The sequence below is a fragment of the Sarcophilus harrisii genome, chromosome 2 (assembly GCF_902635505.1).
Source record: "Sarcophilus harrisii chromosome 2, mSarHar1.11, whole genome shotgun sequence".
Lineage (NCBI taxonomy): Eukaryota > Metazoa > Chordata > Mammalia > Dasyuromorphia > Dasyuridae > Sarcophilus > Sarcophilus harrisii.
Genome location: NC_045427.1, coordinates 333,198,211 through 333,218,105, shown reverse-complemented (window position 1 = coordinate 333,218,105; position 19,895 = coordinate 333,198,211). Strand labels below are relative to the sequence as shown.

Genomic DNA, 19,895 nt, shown 5'->3' with positions numbered 1-19,895 from the left:
TAAGGTAATACTTAAGGGCATCTTTATACATACAAAATTCCACTACATCAAAACAATTTGGATATCTCAAGTTCAAATTGGATTATATGTGCCACTTATTTACAAACAAAAGATGGGTAATCTTGTTTCCTGGGAAACTGTTTAAATTTCTGTTCCTATATCAAAGTAATAAACCCCAATATTGGGTCATAAATTATCAATCAATCAACAAACATTTATTAAGTGCTTACTATCTATGTGACAAGCTAAGTGCTATACACACAGCTGAGTGCTGAGGATATAAAGAAAAGGCAAAAAACAGCCTTTCCTTCAAGGTACTCACATCCTAGTGAGGGAAATAATATGTATATAAATATGCAGTATGCAAGATACATACATAATAGATGAGTAGTGACCTCAGATAAGGTAACAGGAATCTCTTGCAGAATATAGTCCTTGAGCAGATTTCTGAAAGAAGCCAGGGATTTTAAGAGTGGAAGTAAGAAAAAAAAGCATATAGTCAGAGAAGAGCCAGTGGGAATGTGTCAAGATGGAAGATGGAATATTGTGGGTGAGGAAAAACAAGTTGGCTAATATGGCTTAAGCATATAGTGTACAGAGAGGAATACTATCTAAAAAGACTGGAAAGATAAGAAGGGGCCTGTCTGTGAAGAACTTTCAGTGCCAAACATAAAAGTTTACATTTGATTCTAGAGGTAACAGCAGACAGTTTACTGAGTGGGGGGGAATGCAGGAGTGTGGGGGTCCTTTAAGAAAATCATGTTGGGCTCTCCAGATTTCTCCCGCAAATAGAACAAATTTGCACCTCAGGGTAAACACAGATCAGTGAAAAATCAAGATGATTGGGGACAGAACAGGGTTCTTCCATATACAACCTGAGAAGATCTGAAGAAAGACCTCAGGGCTGGGGATTAACCTGTCTGAAACATCTCTGGGCTAGCTCTGCATAAACATTAAGTGGGGACCCTTGGGGCAAGCTGGTTGTAGCTGGACTTCAGCAGGAACCACACAAACTTTCACCTCCCCTACTGTTTATATAGTGGTGTTTGAGTCCAGGAAGACAAAGTGAATTTTAGCTGAATGGGAATCAGGCCCTGCTGTGCTGTGGCCACTTGCAGGACAGAAGAACTCTTGATTTGGGGTTCCTGGTCAGAGTGAAGGGCTGAAGGCTTGAGGCACTGTGATCCTCCCAACTCATGATTAGAGGTGCTTACACTAATACCTCGTAAAAAAATGAATTATCAAAGAAAGAACCCCACCACTGAAATATACTATGGGAACAGGGAAGATGGTATTCATCTTCAGAACAGGTCATTTTAGTAAAGAAAACTTCTACCACAAAGAGTAATATGAAATGGCTCCCTGCCCAGAAAGAATTTATAGAAGAACTCAAAAAAGAATTTAAAAATCAAATGAGAAACAATGAGGAAAAATTAAAAAGAAAAATAAAAACCATCCAAGAAAAACAAGATTATTATGAAAAAAAAAAGTTAACCAACTAGAAAAGGAGGTACAGAGTCTCAAAAATGAAAATAATTCTTCAAAAATTAGAACTGGGCAAGGGTAAGCCAGTGAAGTTGTGAGAGACCAAGAAATAACAAAACAGATTATAAAGAATGAGAAAATAGAACAGAATGTGAAACATCTTTTAAGAAAAATGCAGATCTAGAGAACAGATCAAGAAGAGAAAATATAAGAATAATTGGACTGCTAGAAAGGTCTGACCAAAAAGAGAACCTTGACACAATATGCAGGAAATAATGGAAGAAAATTGTCCTGGAGTGATAGAACATGAGGGGAAAGGAGCAACAGAAAAAATATACCAATCACCACCTCAAAGAGATCTTTTGTGAAAAACACACAGGAATGTTATTGTCAAATTCTGAAACCCCCAGATCAAAGAAAAAATTCTGCAAGAAACAAGGAAAAAAAATTCGAATCTGCTAGCAGCAGCTACAATAAAAGACCACCTGAGGCCAAAATTGTCATATCCAGCAAAATTATCTATAATTTTGAATGGGAAATTTGAAAAAAATAAAAAAGATCAATTTTAAGGAACTTAACATGGACAAACTATTTAAACATGGACAAATTATTTATGTTTTTAATATATTATATATATATTATATATTAATATACAATATATTTAATATATTAGCAAATATATATTTAATATGTTAACACAACATATTAATATTTAATATAAGAGAATAGAATATACTTAATACATTATAGAATATAATAATACATTAATATATTTGATATATGGAATTAAATATATGATATATTTAATATATGACATATTTAATATATTAATATATATTTAATAACATGAATATAATTTCTATTAACATATTAATATAATTTAACATAATTATATAGTAACATATAATACAATATAATATATATATATATATATATAATATATGTTTAAGATTCACGTCAACAATAGAACGATTGGTAGAATTAAGGTAAAAATAGCAATTATGTTATACAAATGAGGTGCAGAGGAAAATATACACAGAGGCATTAGAGAGAAGAGGAGGGCTTTTGGTTCAAAGAAGAAACTTTATTACTTTGGGAATGGGTTCAATAAGCAACACTACATATATACCATGAAGGGTATAGAACTCTCCAAAATCTATAAAGAAATAAAGGAGGATTGATGAGTGGATAGGGAAGCAAAGAGTGAGGGAAGAAGCCAAGGGGGGAATTCTTGGGTGGAAGGAGGTTAAGTAATGGCAAGGCAAATTAGGGAGCAAAATTTAATTAAGGAGGCAGCAAGAAAGACATGTTTGTGTATGTGGAATGTGTGTAAGTGTGTGTGTATATATGTATACATATTTATCTTTTCTTAACTGAGGTTTGCTGGAAAGTGGGGTATGAAAGGAAGAAAAAGAATAAAGTAAATAAGGTGCACAGTAGAGATCCAAAGAACAATTTATAAGGAAGTAAAGAAAAAATTATCATTCATGAATATAATTTCTTCTATTAATATATGTACTTTCTTGATCTGGTAACATGTTATATATTTTGAATCCTCCTTGATGTTCTGCTGTGTACATAACAATGGTCTTTTTTGTTTTGCTTTATTTTGTTTTATATTTCTTTTTTGTTTTTCTTTGTTACTGTTTTTTCAAATAAAATAAATTAAAAAAAAAAGGAAAAAAAGAAAATCATGTTGGGAATTCTGGGGGAGGAGCAAAGATGGCAGCGTGAAGCCAGGAAACTGCTCAATCTCTCCTAGTTTCCCTTGAAAACTAAGTCTCTGAAACCATTCTCCAGCTCAAGATAGATTGAAAGGACTTTAAGAAAGGTCAATTTCACTGAGGTGAAAGGGGTATTCAGCCCAGCTCAGATGGTAACTGGGAAAGCTAGTGAGAGGGTCTTAATACACAACAGATCAGCAATTGAGACGCTCTGTCCTGGCTCAATAGCAAGGTAGACCAATGGGACAGCCTCCAATCCCAGCTCAGAAGGCAAATTCTGGGAAACCAAGCTGTTTCTTAGAAAAAGCAGTTTAGGCTACCCCATAGCAAGACACCAAACACAGGGAGTCCCAGTGCTCAAAGTCAAGGTTCAGAGGTGCACAGGAATTTCCCATTTATCCCAGGAACAAAGCTTGACCATAAAAAGCACAAAAAAGGAAATAAAAAAAGAGGAGAGAAAATGAGCAAGAAACAGAAAAGAATCTTAATCAGTAACAGGGTAACAGGGAAGAAAGAAACACCAACTCAGATGAGGACAAAATGTTTACAGAGGAAACTCAGAGTGATATGAGTAGGTTTCAAGCCCAAAGACACTTCTTGGAAGTGCTCAAAAAAGATTTTAAAAGGCACATAAGAGAGGCAGAAAAAAAATGAGAAAAGAACTGAGAGGTATGCAAGAGAGAGTTAACAGATTGGAAAAGGAAGGCCAAAAATAGACTGAAGATAAATAATTCCTTAAAAAGCAAAACAGGCCAAATGCAAAAATCTATTGAAGAAAATAATGCTTTTAAAAGTAGAATTAATCAAATGGAAAAGGAGATGCAAAAACTAATTGAAGAGAATCACACATTAAAAACTAGAATGGGGCAAAAGGAAGCTAATGCTTCTGTCACAAACAAAGAATTGGGCAAAACAAACTAAAAAGAATGAAAAAATGGAAAAAAATGTAAAATACCTTAGTGGAAAAACAGCTGACCTGGAAAATAGATTCAGAAGAGACAATTTAAAATTTATTGCTCTACCTACTAAAGGCCATATCCAAAAGAAGTTTGGATAGCATTCTTCAAGAGGTCATCAACAGTTATACTAGACCCAAAGAGGGGAAGAGTCAGTGAAGGGATCCATCAAATACCTATCCATCCAGGACAAGATTTCACAAGGAAAACCCCAAGGAACATTGTTGCAAAACTCCACAACTAGAATCTCAAGGGAAAAAAAAATACTGAAAGTTGCCAGATAGAAACAATTGAAGTGTCAAGAAGAAATAGTCAGGATTACCCAGGATCTGGCAGCTTCTACAATAAAGAATCAGAGGTGCTTGGAATACCATATTCTAGAAGGCAAAAGACCTGGGGTTACAATAAAAAATTAACTAACCAGTAAGACTAAGCATTATCTTTCAGGAGAGGAGTTGGACCTTCAATGAAATAAAAAGAAGGTTGACTGACTTTCAATCATTTGAACTGAAAAACAAAACAAAACAAAACAAAACAAAACAAAACAAAACAGAACTAAACAGAAATTTTGATCTTGAAACACAGGACAAGAGAAGCATAAAAAAGTAAATGGGGGAAAATATATGTATATTATTTAAAGGTTAAACTGTCTAAATCTCTAATGGGAAATTTTATCTGTAACTCTTGAGAACTATATCTGTTAATGGGGACGCTAAAGGGGGCATACCTGGATGGAGAGCATGGCTGGTGAATGGGTTCTGATGCGACGTGTGAAAGAAAAAGAAATTAAGGGATGGAAAAAAGATTGTACTGAGAGAAAGGGGAATGGGGAAGAGTATAATGGGACAAATTAAGTCACATAGAAAGGCAAAAATACTTATTACAATAGAAGGAAAGAAGGGAGAGGATTGAGCATTATCTAAAGTTTAATATCATTTTTGGCTCAAAAAGGGAATAATATAATCACTCAATTGGGCATAAAATTTACCTTACCCTGGAAGGAAGTAGGAGGAGAAAGGAGAAAGAAAAGGGAGGAGCTGTGTGGAAGGGAGGAGAGAAACATTGGGAAAAGGGAGTAAGAGAAGGGAAAGGGGATGATAGAAGGTAGGGTAGGTAGAGAGTCAGGTGGACTAAAAACAAAACACTATTAATAAGGCAGAAAGAGAGAACAAAAGCATATACAGAGGAGAAAATAAGATGGAGGGAAATACAGAGCTGGTAATCAGAACTATGAATGTGAATGGAATGAAGTCTCCTATAAAATGGAAGCAAATAGCAGAATGTATTAGAAAGCAGACTCCTACAATATGTTGTTTATAAAAAACACATTTGAAACAAACAAAGTAAAGATAAAAGGCTAGAGAAGAATTTATTATGTTTCAGCTAAAGCAAAAAAAGCAGGGGTAGAAAAGTAAAAACAGATCTAATTAAAAAGAGATAAGAAAGGAAACTACATCTTGCTAAAGGGTATCAAAAAAAATGAAGTAGTATTGATACTAACTGTATATACACCAAATGCCAGAGCATCCAAATTCTTAAAGAAGTTAAACTAGTAATAGAAAGAAATAAGACAGCAAAATTATATTTGTGGGGGACCTCTCCTCAAAATTAGACAAATCCAAATAATATAAACAAGAAAGAAACTAGGGAGCTTAACAGAATCATAGAAAAATTAGATTTGGTACCCTCTGGAGAAACTGAATAAAGACAAGAAGAAATAAATCTTTTTTTTTCAGAAGTACATAGCACCTATACAAAAACTACCCCTGTTTTAGAGCACAAAAACCACACAATCAAATGCAGAAAGGCAGAAACAATCAACACTACCTTTTCAGATCATGATGCAAGAAAAATTATATTCAATAAAAGGCCAGAAAGATAAGACTAAAAGCCAATTGGAAATCAAATAATCTAATTCTAAAGAATGAGTAGGTCAAACAATAACATATAGAAAGTATCAATAATTTCATCCAAGAGAATGACAACTATGAGATAACATACCAAAACCTCTGGGATGCAGCCAAAACAGTTCTAAGGGGAAATATTGTATTTCTAAATAAATAGTTATATGAATAAAATAAAAAGGAGATCAATGAATTGGATATGCAACTAAAAAAGCTAGAAAAAGAATAAATTAAAAACCTCCAGTTAAATATCAAATTAAAAATTCTAAAACTTAAAGGTGAGATGAATAAAACTGAAACTAAGAAAATGATTGAACTAACAAAACTAAGAGTTGGTTTTATCAAAAAACTAATTTGATTTGAAAAAATAAAGGAAAAAATCAAATTGCTAGTATCAAAAATGAAAAGGCTGAACTCATCACTAAGGAAAATGAAATTAAGTAATAAATAAGAGCTATTTTGTCCAACTGTATGACAGCAAATCTGACAATTTAACTAAAATGGATGAATATTTACAAAAATATAAATTGTCCAGATTAACAGAAGAGGAAATAAATTGCTTAAATAGTTCCATTTTAGAAAAAGAATTTGAACAAGCCATCAATGAACTACCTAAGAAAAAATCTCTAGGGCTAAATGGATTTACAAGTAAATTCTACAAAGCAATTACAGAACAATTAATTCCAATACTATGTAAACTATTTGGAAAAATAGGTAAAGAAAGATTCTTGCCAAATTCCTTCTATGATACAAATATGGTAATGATATCTAAACCAGAAAAAGAGAAAACAGAAAATGAAAATTACAGACCAATCTTCCTAATGAATATTCATGCAAAAATTTAAATAAAATAATAAAGATATTACAGCAATTTATCAGCAGGATAATACACTATGACCAAGTGGGATTTATACTAAGAATGTAAGACTGGCTCAATATCAAGAAAACTATTGCCATAATTTATCATCTCAATAACAAAACTAATCTCACTAGATACAGAAAAGACTTTTTGAAAAAATTCAGCACCCATTCCTATTAAAAACACCAGAGAGAGAAGCAGGTACACCTGGAGAAGGAACACTGGGAAATGAATGTAAACTGTTTGCATTTTTGTTTTTCTTCCCGGGTTATTTTTACCTTCTGAATCCAATTCTTCCTGTGCAACAAGAGAACTGTTCGGTTCTGCACACATATATTGTATCTAGGATATACTGTAACATATTTAACATGTATAAGACTGCTTGCCATCTGGGGGAGGGGGCGGAGAGAGGGAGGGAAAAAGTTGGAACAGAAGTAAGTACAAGAGATAATTTTGTAAAGAATTTTTTTTTCAAAAAAACAAAACAAAACAAAAAAACCGCCAGAGAGGATAGGTATAAAGGGTGTTTTCCTTAAAATCATAAGTAGTATCTATCTAAAACCACCAGCAAGCTTATATGTAATGGGTAGAAGTTAGAAACATTCCCAATAAGATTAGGGGTGAAACAAAGATGCCTATTATCATCACTATTATTCAATATACTACTAGAAATGTTGGCTTTAGGAACAAGAAAAGATAAAGAAATTAAAAGATTTAGAATGGGCAATGAGAAGTATAACTATCAATCTTTGCTGGTGATATGGCACACTTACCGAGTAGTTTAAAGAATCATCCAAAAACTTAATTGAAACCATTAGTAAAGTTGTGGGATATAAAATCACCACACAAATCATCAGCATTTCTATATTACAAAGCCCAGCTGCAAGAGATATAAAGAGAAATTCTATTTTAAAATATCAATAAACAAAATAAAATATTTGGATGTTTATCTGCTAAAAGAAACCTAGGAACTCTAGGAACACAATTACAAAACACTTCTAATATAAATAAGGTCTGATCTAAACAACTGGAAAAATGTTAATTGCTCATGGAGTAGGCAGAGTAAACATAATAAAAATGATAATTCTTATAGTGCTAGAAAAAATAATAAAACTCATCTGGCAGAATCAAAAAATCATGAATATCAAGAGCATTACAAAGAAAATACAAAGGATGGTGGCAAAGCAGTACCAGATTTAAAACTATATTATAAAGCAGCAGTCACATGACATAATTATCAATGACTATAGTAATCTAGCATTCAATAAATCCCAAAACTCCAACTTCTGGGATAAGAACTCACTATTTCACAAAAATTGCTGGGACAACTAGAAAATATATCAGAAACTTGGCATAGACCTACATCTTACATACCATACCAAAATAAGGTCTAAATGGGCACATGATTTGGGCCTAAAGGATGATATTATAAGTAAATTAAGAGAGCAAGGGATAATCTACCTATCAGATCTCTGAGAATGGAAGAATTTATGACAAAGATGAACTAAAGAATGTTATGAAATGAAAAACACACAACTTTGATTACAGTAAATTAACAAATTTCCGCACAAACAAAATCAACACAAACAAGATTAAAAAGGTATTACAAAGCTGGGAAAATTTTTTTACAACTAATGTTTTTGATAAAGGCCTCATTTCTAAAATACATAAAGAAGGGTCTCAAATTTATAATACAAGAAAAGTCCCAATTGATAAATGGTTAAAGGATGTGAACAGATAATTTTCAGATGATGAAATTAAAGCCATCTATAGGCATATGACAAAATGCTCTAAATCACTACTGATTGGAGAAATGTAAATTAAAACAAGTCTGAGGTACCATCTCACACCATTCAGATTGTCTAAGATGACAGATAATGATAAATGTTGGAGGGAACCTGGAAAAATTGGGTCACAATGTTATGGGCCAGAACTCTGAACTTGAAACGAGGATGCTTACAAGATACTAAGTGGAACTGAAGAGACAATGGTTTAGCATGGTTCAGTATGACTGATTTAATCTTACAACAAATAATGGTTTCCTAGTCATATAATGATTGGTTTATACTCAATGTAGAGCATATAAGCTAGGAGCGTTAGACAGGATTCATTTAGAGAGGGACAGAGCCAGAAAAGACAAGCATACAGAAGGCTAGAGGTTGGAGCACAAGCCCTTGGACTCATCTTACACCATCCTGGTGGTAGACTCTCCTCCTACATTTCTCCACTGAGGTCAAAGCTGGTCTGAAAGGCTCTCCAGAAAGCAGCCCAGCTCCAGGAAAGAGATAATACAAGATCTGGACTATAAGAAAGCTAAGCAGGTCCCAGGAAAGGAGACAAGACTTTGAAAGAGATAATAAAGGATTTGGACTTTAAATCCCGTCTACTCTTGTGGTGATTACTCTCCTGAAACGAAGGCTGCTCCCAGAGACCCCAAGAAAACCAAACCAGAGAGCATTATAACACAATGCATTGTTGGTGGAATTGTGAAATGATCTAATGATTCTAGAGAGAATTTGGAACTATGCCCAAAGGGGTATAAAACTGGACACACCCTTTGATCCAGCAGTGCTACCATGGGTTTGTATCCCAAAGAAAACGTAAGGGATAAGGACTCACATCTGCAAAAATGTTTGTAGCAGCTCTTTTAGTGATGGCAAAGAATTAGAAGATGAGTAGATGCCCAACTATTAAGGAATGGCTGAATGGCTGAATAAGTTATGGTACATCAAAGTAATGAAATATTATTGCTTTATAAAAAAAAGATGAACCAGATGATTTTAGAAAGACCTGGAAAATTTTACATGAACTGATACTGAGTGAAACAAGTAGAACCAGGAATATAGTGTACACAAGAACAGCAAGGTTGTATGATGATCAACTATGAAAGACTTGGTTCTTCTCAGAGGTTCAATGATTCAAGGCAATTCCAATAAAACTTTGGACAGATAATGTCACCTGCATCCAGAGAGAGAATTATGGAGAATGAATGTAAATCAACACATGCCATGTTTACTTTTTTTTCCCTTGTAGTTTTCCCTTTTGTTCTGATTTTTCTTGCCCAACATGAGTCATGAGGAAATGTGTATTTAAAAAAAATTAATGTACTTGTATAACTAGAAAAACAGAAAACAATAAAAAGAAAAGAAAATCATGTTGCAATGTAGAAGATGGATTGGAGACACTTGAAATAGAAAAATCAATTAGAATGCTATTTGATAAATTGGAAGAGCATAGGATAGTTTAACTCTCAGACCTGTGGAAGAAGAAGGAATTTATGACCAAAGAAGAACTAGAGATCATTACTGATCACAAAATAGAAAAATTTGATTATATCAAATTGAAAAGTTTTTGTATAAACAAAACTAACACAGACAAGATTAGAAGGGAAGCAATAAACTGGGAAAAGATTTTTACAGTCAAAGGTTCTGATAAAGGCCTCATTTCTAAAATATATAGAGAATTGACTCTAATTTATAAGAAATCAAGCCATTCTCCAATTGATAAATGGTCAAAGAATATGAACAATTTTCAGATGAAGAAATTTTAACTATTTCTAGTCATATAAAAGTCATTATTAATCAGAGAAATGCAAATTAAGACAACTCTTGAGATATCACTACATACCTCTCAGATTGGCTAAGATGACAGGAAAAGATAATTATGAATGTTGGAGGGGATGTGGAAAAACTGGGACACTGATACATTGTTGGTGGAATTGTGACTACATCCAGCCATTCTGGAGCATGATTTGGAACTATGCTCAAAAAGCTATCAAACTGTGCATGCCCTTTGACCCAGCAGTGTTACTACTGGGCTTATATCCCAAAGAGATTTTAAAAAAGGGAAAGGGACATGTATGTGCAAGAATGTTTGTGGCAGCCCTCTTTGTAGTGGCCACAAACTAGAAACTGAGTGGATGCCCATCAATTGGAGAATGGCTGAATAAATTGTGGTATATGAATGTCATGGAGTATTATTGTTCTATAAGAAATGACCAACAGGATGATTTCAGAAAGGCCTGGAGAGACTTACATGAACTGATGCTGAGTGAAATGAGCAGGACCAGAAGATCATTATTTACTTCAACAACAAGACTATATGATGATCAATTCTGATGGACGTGGCCCACTTCAACAATAAGATGAACAAAATCAGTTCTAATAGAGCAGTAATGAAATGAACCAGCTACACCCAGGGAAAGAACTCTGGGAGATGACTGAACCACTACACAGAATTCCCAATCCCTCTATTTTTGTCCACCTGCATTTTTGATTTCCTTCACAGGCTACACTATTTCAAAGTACGACTCTTTAAATACAGCAAAATAACTGTTTGGACATGTATACATATATTGTTTTAAATTTATACTTTAACATATTTAACATGTATTGGTCAACCTGCCATCTGGAGGAAGGGGTGGGGGGAAGGAAGGAAAAAAGTTGAAACAAAAGGATTTGCAACTGTCAGTGCTGAAAAATTACCTATGCATATATTTGTAAATAAAAAGCTATTAAAAAAAAAGAATGCTATTTGAGCAGTTCATGTGAGAGTTTATTAGATAACTTTGATCATTTGTTGTGGCTACTATAATTCCCTGAAAAATGAAGCAAGGAACAAAGAGAGAATTTGTGTCCTTTAAGTAGTACTTTTAAGAGTTGCAGCCAGAAATCTCTGTTACTGGTGATGCAGTAATTTCTCTGGAAATTTTCCAGACAAGAATGGGAGTTGCTGCTGAAACATGGTAGGTACTATTTGCTATAGACTGAAGTTTATTTGAAAGATAAGTAGTCCCTTTATCTCCATTACCTGGGTTGCTGCTCAGGAGTATGCTTTGATAATTCTGAAAGGAAAAAAACATTGTCCACCACCCATTTAAAAGCATATATTTTGTAGTAAATCACTTTCATAGCAGCTTCCATTCCTATCTCTAGGTTTCTTACCATTTTTCATGGGAAGAAAAAGCATGATCATTATCATCCATGAAAGAAGTTTATGTCAAGATTATGGAAAGGAAGTTAATTAACAGGATAATCAGTGCTTTATACTGAAGCAACTCCTCTACATTAATAGATTTCTGTAAAGCTTGGCCAAAAAAAGAATTATAAGAACTTACTATCGCTGGATCCGTGAGACAATAGTACTGAAAGCTGCTTGAATATCTGCTGAAGAACATGTGCAAACCACTGGGAGGGTGTGTTTTTGTAAAATATCTGAAAGAAACTAAAATTAAACAATATTAAATATATACACACACATACATGCACACATAAAACCTTGTTTGCATTTACACACATATAATCTTATGTAAACATATGTAGAATTCTTTGTGTGTGTATATACAGATATACACATCCACATCCATGAGAATGATTGTCAGAAAATTTTTACTCTCTATGGGACAGCTAGGTGGCACAGTGGATAGAGAACCAGCCCTCAAGTCAGAAAGTATCTGAGTTCAAATCTGGCCTTAGACACTTAACACTTCCTAGCTGTGTGACCCTGAGCAAGTCAACTTAACCCCAATTGCCTCAGCAAAAAATTAAAAAAAAAAAGTCTCTCTGCAAGGCCCCCTTGAAGGATGAACAAATTGATTTTTTTACATATACATTACTACTACAATTTTTTTCTCAAGCCTATCATCAACAAAAGAGAAAAATATAATTAAAAGCAAATTTTGCCAAAAGTAAATAAACCAAATAGTATTTTGATTTGATATCTGATTTGATTTAATTAAATTTTGTTCTAATTATGATGACTAATTCTCACATTCAAAAAATATTTCCCACTATGTTCGGGGCTTCATGATAGGTTCTATGAAGGATATAAAGTTATATAAGACACAATAAATGCCTGGCCTCAAAGAATTTATAGTTTAGTAGTTGAGATACAAATGAATTTTCTTTATATTATATCATATTATATTTTTTCGTGTATGTGTTCCATCTGTTCAAAGGAATTTAAGTTCCTTGAGGCTAAGGACTATTTCATTTATTTTTTTGTAGCCTTAGCATTTAACACATACATTTGTTGAGATTAATCACAGAATCATGTACAATGTGTGAAAAATGGATGAATGGCATGCACATTCCTGGACAAGAATGTTATACAAATGACAACAAGGAAGCATTTGAAGAGACTATGTCAGGTTTCAATGGCTAGAAATTGAGCTGAAGTGAAAGAGATTCAACATTGCATAGTATTAGGAAATAGATCTCATGGCTAAGGCACATCAATTATACACCACAAACTATGTAGCTAGCACTACATTAGACATTATCAATGGTGGATAGAAAATCTGAAAATAACCTTGTTCAATCACACCAGAATAATCTGCATCTATTTTCTCATTTTATCCTTCCCTACCCTAGAGCCAATCCTAATTTTGAAGGAAAAAAGGATAAAATGATAACAAACAACAGTGTTTATCTTCTTACCTGTCCTTGCCAGTCAGAAGTATTAACAAGTATTATATTTTCAGGAAGCTGGTCATCAGAAATTAAAATGTGATTTAATTGGTCATACACAGTTTTTCTTGGGATCTATTAAAAAAAAAATGAAAAAATGCTACAACTCAGTTCTTTTTTTTTTCCTTACTTTTGAAAGCTAGCAACACTATCCAACAAAATTATAATAAAAATAATAGCAGAAATCAAATGACTTGTAGGGATGAATTTCTAAATTACAGGCAAGATGGTATAGACAATACTCAAATATGCAAAAGGGATTATTTTATTAACTATTACCAACAATGAGCATGTCACTTCCTCTGGGTTTCAGTTATCTCATGGGGAGGCTGAATTAGATGATTTCTAAATCTCAAAGCTATACATCATTTTAATGCAAATGCTACTTTTTTCCCCCTTTTTTCTTTTTTTTTTTTTAAATTATAGCTTTTTATTCACAAGATATATGCATAGCTAATTTTTCAGCATTGACCCTTGCAAAACCTTCTGTTCCAACTTTTCCCCTCCTTCCCCCCACCTCTGTTCCAACTTTTCCCCTCCTTTTCCCCACCCCTCCTCTAGATGCCATATATAGACGGCAGTTATAAATAACGTATTTATAATACACGTTAAATATGTTAAAGTATATATTAAACACAATATATGTATACATATCCATACATTTATTTTGCTGCACAAAAAATATTGGACTTAGAAATAAAGTAAAATTAATCTGAGAAGGAAATAAAAAATTCAAGTGGACAAAAACAGAGAGTGGAAATGCTATGTTGTGGTTCACACTCATTTCCCAGAGTTCTTTCGCTGGGTGTAGCTGGTTCTCTTCATTATTGAACAAATGGAACTGATTTGGTTTATCTCATTGTTGAAGAGAGCCACATCTATCAGAATTGATCATCATATAGTATTGTTGTTGAAGTATATAATGATCTCCTGGTCCTACTCATTTCACTCAGCATCAGTTCATGTAAGTCTCTCCAGGCCTTTCTGAAATCATCCTGCTGGTCATTTCTTACAGAACAACAATATTCCATAATATTCATATATCACAATTTATTCAGCCATTCTCCAATTGATGGGCATCCATTCAATTTCCAGTTTTTAGCCAATACAAAAAAGGCTGCCATATACATTTTAGCACATACAGGTTTCTTTTCGTTCTTTAAGATCTCTTTGGGATATAAGCCCAGTAGTAACACTGCTGGGTCAAAGGGTATGCACAGTTTGATAGCTTTTTGAGCATAGTTCCAAAATGTGCTCCAGAATGGCTGGAAGCAGTCACAATTCCACCAACAATGTATCAGTGTCCCAGTTTTTCCACATCCCCTCCAACATTCATAATTATCTTTCCGTCATCCTAGCCAATCTGAGAGGTGTGTAGCAATATCTCAAGAGTTGTCTTAATTTGCATTTCTCTGATTAATAATGACTTGGAGCATCTTTTTATATGACTAGAAATAGTTAAAATTTCTTCATCTGAAAATTGTTTATATCCTTTGACCATTTATCAATTGGAGAATGGCTTGATTTCTTATAAATTAGAGTCTATTCTCTATATATTTTGGAAATGAGGCCTTTATCAGAACCTTTGATTGTAAAAATGTTTTCCCAGTTTATTGCTTCCCTTCTAATCTTGTCTGCATTAGTTTTGTTTGTACAAAAACTTTTCAATTTGATATAATCACATTTTTCTATTTTGTGATCAATAATGATTTCTAGTTCTTCTTGGTCATAAAGTCCTTCCTCTTCCATAGGTCTGAGAGGTAAATTATCCTATGTTCTTCTAATTTATTTATAATCTCATTCTTTATGCCTAGATCATGAATCCATTTCGACCTTATCTTGGTGTACGATGTTAAGTGTGGGTCAATGCCTAGTTTTTGGCACGCTAATTTCCAATTTTCCCAGCAGTTTTTGTCAAACAGTGAATTCTTATCCCCAAAACTAGGTTTGTCAAACATTAGATTATTAAAGTTATTGACTATTTTGTCCTGTGAACCTAACCTATTCCACTGATCAACTAATCTATTTCTTAGCCAATAACAAATGTTTTTGGTGACTGCTGCTTTATAATATAGTTTTAGATCTGGTACAGCTAGGCCACTTTCATTTGATTTTTTTTTTTCATTAGTTCCCTTGAAAATCTTGACCTTTTGTTCTGCCAGATGAATTTTGTTATTTTTTCTAGATCATTAAAATAGTTTTTTGGGAATTTGATTGGCATAGCACTAAATAAATAGATTAGTTAGGTGGTATTGTCATCTTTATTATATTTGCTTGACCTATCCAAGAGCACTTAATATTTTGTCAATTGGTTAAGTCTGTCTTTATTTTTGTGGAAAGTGTTTTGTAATTTTGCTCATATAGTTCCTGACTTTTCCTTGGCAGATAGATTCCCAAATATTTTATAATATCGGCAATTGCTTTAAATGGAATTTCTCTCTGTAACTCTGTTGGATTTTGTTAGTGATATATAAGAATGCTGATGATTTATGTGGGTTTATTTTGTATCCTGCAATTTTGCTAAAGTTGTGGATTATTTCTAATAGCTTTTTAGTAGAATCTCTGGGGTTCTCTAAGTATACTATCATATCACCAGCAAAGTGTGATTTGTTTTCCTCATTACCTACTCTAATTCCTTTAATCTCTTTCTCAACTTTTATTGCCAAAGCTAGCATTTCTAATACAATATTGAATAGTAATGGTGATCGTGGGTAACCTTTTTTCACTCCTGATCTTATTGGGAATGGTTCCAGTTTATCCCCATTATGTATGAAGCTTACTGATGGTTTTAAATAGATGCTACTGACTATTTTAAGGAAAAGTCCATTTATTCCTATACTCTCTAGTGTTTTTAATAGGACTGGATGCTGGATTTTTTCAAATGCTTTTTCTGCATCTATTGAAATGATCATATGGTTTTTGTTAATTTGGTTATTGATTGAACCAGCCTTGCATTCCTGGTATAAATCCTACTTGGTAATGGTGTATTATCCTAGGGATGATTTTTTGTAATCTTTTTGCTAATATTTTATTTAAGATTTTTCCATCAATATGCAGTAGGGAGATTGGCCTATAATTTTCTTTCTCTGTTTTCAACATACCTGATTTAGGTATCAGCACCATTTCTATGTCATAAAAGAAATTTGGTAGGAGTCCTTCATTCCCTATTTTTTTCAAATAATTTATATAACATTGGAGTTAATTGTTCTTTAAATGTTTGGTAGAATTCACATGAAAATCCATCTGGTCCTGCAGATTTTTTTATTAGGGAGTTGATTAATAGTTTGTTCTATTTCTTTTTCTAAAATGGGACTATTTAAGCAATTTACTTCTTCCTCTGTTAATCTGGGAACTACTGGGAAATACTATATTTTTGAAGGTAGTCATCCATTTCACTTAAGTTATCAAATTTATTGGCATAAAGTTGGGCAAAGTAACTCCTAATTATTGCTCTAATTTCATCTGCATTGGTAGAAAGTTCTCCCTTTCATTTTTAAGACTAACAATTTGCTTTTCCTCTTTAAATGCTACTCTTTCTAAGTCAAACATTATCTACTTTTTGGTTTTGGTGGGAGAAAAATAAGGGGCTTTAGCTTACAAACGAAAAGGAATTTTTAGGGTGACTTGAAAGGATATGGAGTTGTAATGAGGGACAGTGTGAAAGAATTTGGGAAGCAGATATTTGGAAAGACTTGATAAGAAGCTAAAGAAACAGAATTGTAAAGGGAAGAGACTCTTGGGGAAAAGAAGGACCTGAAGAATAGGAGAAGGGGAAGAAAAGCACTCAAGGAGAAGTAATAAGCAAGAAAGAGGAGGAAAATAAAAACAACACACTTTTATTGTCCAGCATCTCTTCTCCCTTTCTCAGCTACACTCCCTAAAAAAGTGTCTTTACTTGTTTCTCTCATTCTTTAATCAACAAAACTGGGCCAGAAAGTAATCTGTTATTTAGCTCATCACTTAACAGACACTGCTTTCTCCAAAGATGCTAGTGATCTCTTACTTGACAAACCTGGTGGTCTTTTTTCAATCTTTATATTTGTAGCTCTATCTGCTGCATTTGACAGTATTGACCACTATTTCCTCCTGGCTCCTCTTTTCTGTTTTTTTTCCCCCTCTTGCTTTACTTGTTTCCTTGTAGAGGGCCACTACTGAAAAGTCCAAAAACAGCTAGAGTCCAGTCCAGCTATTAATAATTGTAAAGAGATATTTGGTAAAATTAGGATTCTCCTGTTGGAGAATGCATGCCACAGGAACAAGGCATTTCAACTATACTACTTACCCTTAACAATGTTCAACTATACTATTTACCTTTAAAAATGAATTAAGGACATACTTGACATACATATATTAGTATGTCAAGTAAATTAGCATATAAAATATGCTATTTACTACTCTGTTTTGACAAAATAAAGTGATACTGATGTCCAGATACAACATTATAGCTATTTACCATTTTCTTGATGTTGGTGAGCATCACAACTAGGTTATTTACAATTCCGTGTTGATAAGTACCCTGATATTGATATTTAAGGTGCATACTGAAAAGTCAAAGAATGGAATGTGCATTACCCCTGGAAGAATATAATGTCAACTGAAGGTAGCTAGTAATGTTGTAACATTAGCCTAAAAGGTATATTAAGCATGGCACTCAGATTAATAACTGAAGACTGCAAAGCACATATTCCTCCTGGCCTTGGGTATTCATTTCACTCTCTTGGTTTGCACTGGAGCTAGACTCCAACATTTCCTTTTCCTTTCAATGTCTAACCTTTCTTTCTTGGTAACCTTTGATGGCTCAGCAATTACTTCATACTAATTAATTGCAGATGTTTCCCAAGGTTCTATCCTGGGCTTTTTCCATCCCCGCTCTATAAATCTATGAGTTTCTGTGAGTTCAACTATTATCTATATGCAGGTAATTCCCCTAATTACCTAAGGGATATTTCAGACTACTCTCTCCTGACCTTTAATACTGTATCACCTAATTGCCTCTTGGATTAAGAACAGATGTTCTAAATATGTCAACAAGTCTAAAACTAAAGTCATTATCTTTTCCCCCAAACCTTCCAAACTACATTATTTTTGTTGAAAGCATCATCATCCTTCCCAAATATCAGGTTGGTAATCTTGGTATTATTCTCAACTCCTCACTCCATTTATAAAATCAATCACCAAATCTTGTGGTATCTACCTTCATATTTTTCCCAACTTTCTCCTTTCTTTCTACTCACACAGATACTGCTTTAATTCATGTCCTCATAACTTCTTTGCTAGTTTACTGAGCAGCCTCCTGAATGAGACTGATTGGATGAAGTATTTTTCAGTATTGAGTCACATGATCCCTGTTCCCAGAACTGGGAGACTGGGCTTTGGACTCTGGGTCTGGGAATAACTCAGGGTGTCACATGATCTCTGGAGGGATGAACTTTGAATGCAGGGATACAGGAAGTTAGTGAAGTTACAGGAAGTGACATGACCTGTGGGAGGCAGACAACATTGGTAATCATTGGTCAAGGATGGTTATATCCTTTTAGTCTATCCAATGAAAAGGCTCGGGTTTTTGCTTTTAAATCCAGACAAGCCAGAAGCTGGCCAGGTTCAGGAGCACATGGCAGGAGTTGGAATAGCTCCCAGGTTGTCAGGGCCTTTTCCTGCAGGGATTAAATAAATGCTTTCTCTCTGTATCTGAAGATGTCTCAGATTAGTTAATTTTGGAAAAGGCGTCTAGCACCTGTCTCATACAGTTTACTCTTAATTGGTAAATTTGCTTCAATTTTTTCACTGTTCTAATCCAAAGTAATTTTTCTTCTAGTCAACCAAAAGTGGTTTTCTGATGCCTTCAGAATAATATATAAACTCCCTCTGTTTAGCTTTTAAAGACCTACATAACCTGGTCCCAATTTACCCTCTTGCATCCTGCAATCTAGGGAAATTCATGTTTTTTCTGTTCCTTATCCAGGATATTCCATCTCCTGTATTAATATCTTTTTGTCCACACCTGGTATGTATTTTCTTTCTATTTCCTCCTTTTAAAGTCTTGCTCTTTAAAATGCAGCTCAGACACAATCTTCTGAATGAATATTATTCTGCTTCTCCCAACTGTCAATTTGTATTGCTGTGATAGCCAAATGATTGCTTTCTATGCCCAAAGTGCAAAAGAAGAGAAGGTAAAATGGATCAAGAAATGTCTTTTCACTCTCTTAAGTTATTTGGTAGAGAAATTTTGAAGTAAAGCAATGGGAGAAAAAGGGGAAAGAGGAAGAAGGGAAGAATTTAAGGAAAAGACAGAAAAGAATCCTGCATTGTGTTGAGAAGCTGGACAATTAAAGAATGGCATATAGAAGAGAAAGAACAATGAACATTTTGAGTTGACTAAGAAACAGAAGTGGGTTAAAGGTGCAGACATAAATTTAGGCTTGATAAAAGGAAAAACTTCCTAATATTTCAATCTATTCAAAAGTAGATAGTCTCTGAAGGTGGTAGATTCCAGGCACTGA

The 19,895-nt window shown here is 33.8% G+C and overlaps 1 protein-coding gene across 8 annotated transcripts in view; it reads right to left on the bottom strand.

Annotated features, from left to right (window-relative positions):
- Nucleotides 1-19,895, bottom strand: part of PACS2 (phosphofurin acidic cluster sorting protein 2) — a 364,749-nt gene that overhangs the window by 93,451 nt on the left and 251,403 nt on the right. For all 8 annotated transcript variants that reach the window (XM_031952885.1, XM_031952883.1, XM_031952888.1 and 5 more), the window contains 2 exons: nucleotides 13,366-13,470; nucleotides 12,045-12,151 (listed from right to left, as the gene is read on the bottom strand). In XM_031952885.1, coding sequence (XP_031808745.1) covers nucleotides 12,045-12,151; nucleotides 13,366-13,470 — 212 coding nt within the window. The remainder of the gene's footprint in view (nucleotides 1-12,044; nucleotides 12,152-13,365; nucleotides 13,471-19,895) is intronic.